At 36.2% G+C, this 6,471-nt stretch overlaps 1 protein-coding gene across 4 annotated transcripts in view; it reads right to left on the bottom strand.

Annotated features, from left to right (window-relative positions):
• Nucleotides 1–3,039: 3,039 nt before the first annotated feature.
• Nucleotides 3,040–6,471, bottom strand: part of eif5a2 (eukaryotic translation initiation factor 5A2) — a 7,039-nt gene continuing 3,607 nt past the window's right edge. For all 4 annotated transcript variants that reach the window (XM_005736594.1, XM_005736596.2, XM_005736595.2 and 1 more), the window contains exons 4-5: nucleotides 5,307–5,438; nucleotides 3,040–4,921 (exon numbers count right to left, since the gene is read on the bottom strand). In XM_005736594.1, the coding sequence (XP_005736651.1) occupies nucleotides 4,859–4,921; nucleotides 5,307–5,438 (195 nt within the window). In that variant the 3' untranslated portion in view covers nucleotides 3,040–4,858. The remainder of the gene's footprint in view (nucleotides 4,922–5,306; nucleotides 5,439–6,471) is intronic.

Genomic DNA, 6,471 nt, shown 5'->3' on the forward strand with positions numbered 1-6,471 from the left:
CCCCTGTAAAGAATTCTTGAAGATCACAGGAGACTTCTCTGTGTCGATTTTTGTTTTTGTATAAAACAGTATAAAATCTGTACAGTGATACGGATGTAGTTTCTACAAAATCTATTTACCAAGGCTTCTGCATTTTTCAAGAATAGGGCTGAGACACGTTGGGGTGGCTTCGATTGAATAGGTTCAGTTTGGCTATTCACACTGTTCATCCTGAATTAAAGAACTTAGACATCAGAGAATACGTAAAACACAGAGTGAATTCTTCATCTGTGGGGGAAAGGGTATAATTTCTGGATAACTTGAATAAACTTGGGGAAAAAAAGTACTTTCCCTTGTTGCCCCTGTGCTATCATGCACACAGTTCAAAAGCAATACGAAAATCTCTGATGTTGGACTGCCATCTGCTGAGCAGTTTAGGTAAAAACCTTTAACCCCATTGTTTCTGTCTGACTTTTTAAATGTTCGTTGATCTTTTACAATGAAAAACAAACATTACTGGAACTAGCCGTTGAATATGAAGATTTTAACTGCCGTGAATTTAAATTTACTTACAACTAAACACTTTAGATTCATAACTCTGAGCTTTCAAATTTACATGTAACGTTACATGATGAAAGGATTACAGCGCCATCTCATACATCCCCATCAACACACTGCTGTCTTGAAAATTAGCCTCTGTACACCACCACACTGGATTTTAAAGGAAACAATCAAGATAGGATTAAAGTGCAGACATGAAACCACTTCAGCTGCATTCAGTAATCTTTTAGGCTCTTTGGTGTTTACTGGCCAGTGCATTTCTTCTTTGTAAGAATGCACGTATCTTAGATATGACTGTTCCTGAAGTTTAGGGGTTTTTTCTGTCTTTGTGACAAGTTTATTTTAGTTTTTCCTTCATGTGCGCCAACATATCTTTGGACCCTATACTGAGAGTTCCAGTGAACTCCTACCAAATAAATGTTCAGCATTTAGAATCAACTCCATATCCTTCATCTGCTTAATTCATCAAGCGAACAGGTTTCATCTGGCTATGAAACATGTCAATGACATTTTATTCTGAATTTCAGTCACATCTGGAATAGTGAAATTGTGACATTGCCCAAATGAACACTGCTCCCACCTCCAATTCAAAAACATATAAGATATTAGAGATTGCAATACATGTTCAAACTTAGCCACACCTCTGAGATGTCAATCATGAATATTTAAATAGCCAAAATAATACTGCACATTAAGGATATGACTTATGGTTATAGTAATGAGGTTTTATAGCCAGTAACATCTTAATGAGCTGTTATTTCAGAAACAAAACAGTAGCCAGACATTAGCAAGTACATGCATCTCATTTCCAGTTTTAAGATGCTACAATGTACCTTTGGTCCATATACAAATGAAGATACACCAGAAGAGTCAAAATTATATAGTAAAGTGCATACTTTTGATGGAGAAAAAGATAGATTCCCCCAGAATAATACATGATGAAGAAAGATTATTCGCAATAGAAGACATGCTAATTAAAGTCATTTATTATCCTCACTGATGACACAGTCTTATCAGTGCTCATTTACAAGCACAGCACAGGGCCATCTCATATACAGCGTAAACATTTCCTTGAACAGAATCGGATTAATACTGCTACCTAAGTCTCTGTGAGAGACACATCCAAGACTGCTAAACAGAGGATAAATGGCATGATGTGAAATACCAATTTGTGTAGCTCATCAGCTGTAGGATGTTTGGAGTCCATTATCCTGGGTTCAACTTTAGAAACAAATGTAACAGAGGGGCTTAAGGAATGCACATCTTCTGTTTGGGCCATGATGGTAGTGTAGCCATCTCTTCATAGGTGCAATGACAATTTAACCCCCCCAAAAAAATGAAAAGAAAAAAGAAGCAGCACAATACTACGGTGTATTCTAGTTTAACATTTATAGTTTTATTTCTGCAAAAGAATGTTTACTGTGGTTTGTAATGGACAGGTTACATTTTCACCACATTTTTTCAGTTTATTGCTTTTAAAGTAGAGTAAAAATCAGGTTAAGGTTCTGCAGGCTTTAGCTGTGAGCAGATTTGTGTGCTTGAGAAGGCAAGCAGGGGCTTCAAGCTGTCGAGCATGGGCCCTTGTTTGTCAAAGTCTGCCTAATAACTTCATTACACAGGCTCCTCCTGCTTTTTGAGCTTTCATATGCTAGCTCTTCCACCTCCATGAAGAAGTTACTTCTCACTTTGAAATGTAGCATTAGTCTATTTAGTAAGGTCTTAAGGCAGTAGCCTTTGCTTTTTGCATTCCAGGGTACTGCTGTTACGGTGTTTCAGATCACACACACACACACACACACACACACAAAAAAAAAAAAAAAAAAGGGGTAGTTGGAAGCCACTGTTATAATGCCAAAGCTCCACGAGGAGAGACAAATCCCTTTGGGGTTGTGTCAGGAAGGAAATCTGGCATAAAACTCTGCCAAAGCATCACACAATATGGTTTTGGCTCCTGAAATTATGTTCCCATACAAGTAAAATTAATTTGCAATTGCATTTTGTAAAGCCTTTGAAAACATCTTTTCATTTTCAGACCATCAATCAAAATCAGTTGTAAAGCAAAACATCTCTTTTTTGTAAACAAAACCAAGTAGTATTTGCACCTACAACCAACCACTGAATAACAACAGATCTTAATAGGTAACTAAGTGGAAAGACCCTGCTTTCACTGACTAACTCCTGGATATAATTTTCCCACTTGCCAGCCTGCCTCCTTATGCCAACTTTGAACATCTTGCAAAACTGCACAGTGTCTTGTTGGAGAAATTTTAAGTTGTCCATTCCAGTTTAGCTGTAAGGGAACAAAGGTTTTTAGAAGACCAGGTTGCACACTGAATAGGTACAGTATGAATACAATTATTACAAAAACACACAATTTGCTGCTTTAGTGTCCTGACAGATGTAATGGAATATTAAGCTTGGATTCAAGTCCAAGCAACAAAAACACAAAACAATAATAAAATAATAACATTACAGAGCAGCTGTTGTTGTGCAAAGGAAAAAGAATATCTTCCAATGTTTATTACAACCTGTGTTCACATAAATGTAAGAAGTCTGGTTGTTGTAGATTTTTAGCAATGACCTAACGTCATAACCATCATGTAAACATTTTCTCTACATGGTGTAAGGGACTGGGGGACTTCGGCTACAGAAAGCTACAGTTTTAAATGCATTTGCTTAACTGAGGTTTGAACAGGGTTTGTACAACAACAAAGATTCATGACTAAAAATGAATAGCTAGTGTTAGAACGTATACACACATGGACACTTGTAACCAAAAACCAAAAGGCAGACTAAAACCTCTAACCAGTCTGATTAATTCATCTACACAAGCTAAACAGGAGGGTTTTTGTACACTCTTGAAACAGTATCCAAATGCTCAGCTCAAAAAACAAAACAAGAAAAAAGAAAAAACTGACTGCAATGCTTTAAATTTAGTTAGCAATGCTAATACTCTCAAAACACTACATTCAGTTTTAATTTTCCATTAGGAGGTAGGGGAGAAAACCAACAATACCAGCATATAAATGCAGGTTCTCCAGCAACATTGATGCAGTGCATGTAAACACATTCTGATTTCCTGCCATTACCTGATGTCTCCGAGGAACAGTTTGTGAATGGAGAAGTAATTAACCTAAGCAATATGTAATAAAACTCCTTGTGAGGCATTTTAGACTAGAAAATAGACCTGCTTACTCAACTACTCTGTAACTACCATTTTCCCACTTTTCTAATTTCTGCTCGTCATGAATGTCACAACAAGAATTGGATAACTCAAAGTATAACTTCCACAGATTTTGCTACATCATACAATATTTTGACAATTTCTGCCAAAAAAAGAAAAAAAAGAAAAGAAAAATGATATCAGTAGCATTCTGAGAATGCGAAATGTACTTGTCAATAGAGACAAAACTGTTGGAATTAAAATAAAGAGTTTAAGACTAAATAGCACATGTTTTTAAGTGTTTTGTTCTTTTAAAATCAGTTTCTATACATCTGACAGCTTGTAAAGGCCTCAAGTGAAAGGAAAGTTTTATAGCATAGAGGAGAATATGGCCCCACCCAATCACCCCATTATGGCCTGTTCAGCTTCATAACAGCTGAGACTGCAAAAAAATTAAAATAAAATAAAAATAAAAAAAGGCCCATCTTGAGTCCTGGCTATGAGCTATAGAAATCCTGCCATGAGTAAGTAAAATTCTCATTTACATAAATTCATAGCTGCTAAGGCATGAGTATACTAGTCATGAATGTGCATGCAGATGACTGTGCGTCACTTGTAAAGGCAGGCAGATATAGTCAAGCTACTAATAACGTTAATGCTTTAGGGTCTCTTAACTGTGCAATGATTATAGCTGGAGCAAATATCAGCCAGCTGAATTTGAATTATTTTACGGGAAACATTAAAGAGAATAAATCAGGTACAGCATCTACCCTGTAAACATAAGCCATGTTTACAGGCATCTGAAAATGTTTAACTTTTTTAAAAATAAAATGTAATTTAAAAGCAAATACACGTAACGAGTACTCAAACAGGAATGTTATGGAGTGCTGAAATATTTGTAGGAAATACTGGAATAATATCAGCACCCACTGCAAAGTTATGCTGTGATGGCAAGGGGAAGATGACTGTTTAGAGAGAATGCCAGTCACGTCTGAGCTTTAGATAGAGAAGAAGCTGACCACGTCCAGTTTCTGGATTTTAGCTGACAGCAGCAAATCTGGTGGCGGTGTGGGGCAAAGGCCAGTAGCTTTGGTGAGGCTCCAAAACCATAATGGAGGATAGGATTGTGAGGTCTCCAGCGTTGTCCTTTACTTATTAGGAAGTCATGGTCTTCGTGCCCACTACATGCTCTTCATCTATAGCTTTTAACACAGAGACCTGAAAATGGAAAGGAATTAAGATCTGGGTCCAGTATTCTCACATCACCTTGATTTTTATGTATATATTTTATGCAAATATGTTTGATCCAGTATGGCATGATGACTTATCAAATTGATAGGCCAGGACATTTCTACCACTAAAACATGTTAAAGTACACTAGTACACTTTAAAATAGCACATAAAAGTGTTCTAGACTAACGTAAGGAATTTTTCTTAATTATTACATTATTAAAATGGACACTAAGTAAATATAGTGAAGACAGCAGAGTTCATTTATGACTAAATGAAATGCAATATATCAGAAAATATCCAAATAAATTTGCTTCTAAAATTTATTTGGATTTTAGAAAAAAAAAATTTTTTCCAGGACACAGGAACTCACCATAAACTGGTCCCCGTTAGTGAACCTCCTCTCAATCTCTTTTCCCAGGTCATTGTCTGGCAATTTAAGGTCCTCTCTGGTTTCTCCGTTGTCATCCATCAGAGCCAAGAAACCATCAGCCACATCAATTACCTAAATTTGCCATTATAAACAGAATGGAAGAGGTTAATAGTTTAGGAAATCATAAGAGTGATTCAAGTACTTTTTCCTATTGCAATTGCTGTAAACATTAATTTTAATGCTTTCTTCATAACACTGTGGTGATTCACAACAACAGAAAGCATTTACTGTGAAGCAGCAATACACAGAACATTGTGGTTTAGATCAATAACAAAGCCCTAAAAACAAGAAAACGTTTATAAAAATAAAATTAAAAGGAGGCAGTATATATTGAAACTTGACTTTAGGTTCAGACTGGGCAATATGACCTCAAATCAAAAATCACAAATTAATTGAACATTTTACCCTCATTCTAATTCATGAATATTTTTTTTTATATGTAAATATGTTGAACTACTAAAGCTGGGAGATTTTTTACACTATTATAACTGTGCCTCTAAGTGTTGTAGCTGTATATTGCAGTGGTTTCACCTAAAATATTAAAAGAATGTCTTTTGTCACTATACACATGAGATTCTCCTACCCAGTGCAGACATGTGGGAAAAGAAGAAGGGGGGGCACTATAAACATATGAACAGTCCTAATTCAAAAAAATATCCATTATACAAATATACAAATTAGGGCTGTGCAATATGTCCCAAAATGTCCCAAAATCTCATATAAGACATTTCTCATCCCGATAACGACATGCCACAAAATAGTGCATTTTCTGTAAATTCTGCGAATCTCGGGGAATTCTATTTGTGTGAAGTGTTTTCAGTTGGCCGTCGTGTACCTGGAGTCGAGTGTTTTGACTGATCCATGAAACTGCTGGGGGGAAAAGCCTTTTCTCAAGTTTGAGTCTAAGGTTTATTTTGAGCACCTAATGACTCTTGTTTTGCTTCTCATCTGTAAACTCTCCACACTCTTACACATGAGTCTTGCGTAGCTAGTAGAAGTGGTTTGTCGTGTTTGAGTCTGTGGTGGGGACTGGTTTGCATTTTAATTTCAACATCTGATATATTTCGTCATATCGCACAGCCCTAATACAAATATTGGGAAAAAA

This window comes from Pundamilia nyererei, unplaced genomic scaffold, assembly GCF_000239375.1.
Source record: "Pundamilia nyererei isolate P.nyererei 1_Seehausen unplaced genomic scaffold, PunNye1.0 scaffold00070, whole genome shotgun sequence".
NCBI classification, from domain to species: Eukaryota; Metazoa; Chordata; class Actinopteri; order Cichliformes; family Cichlidae; genus Pundamilia; species Pundamilia nyererei.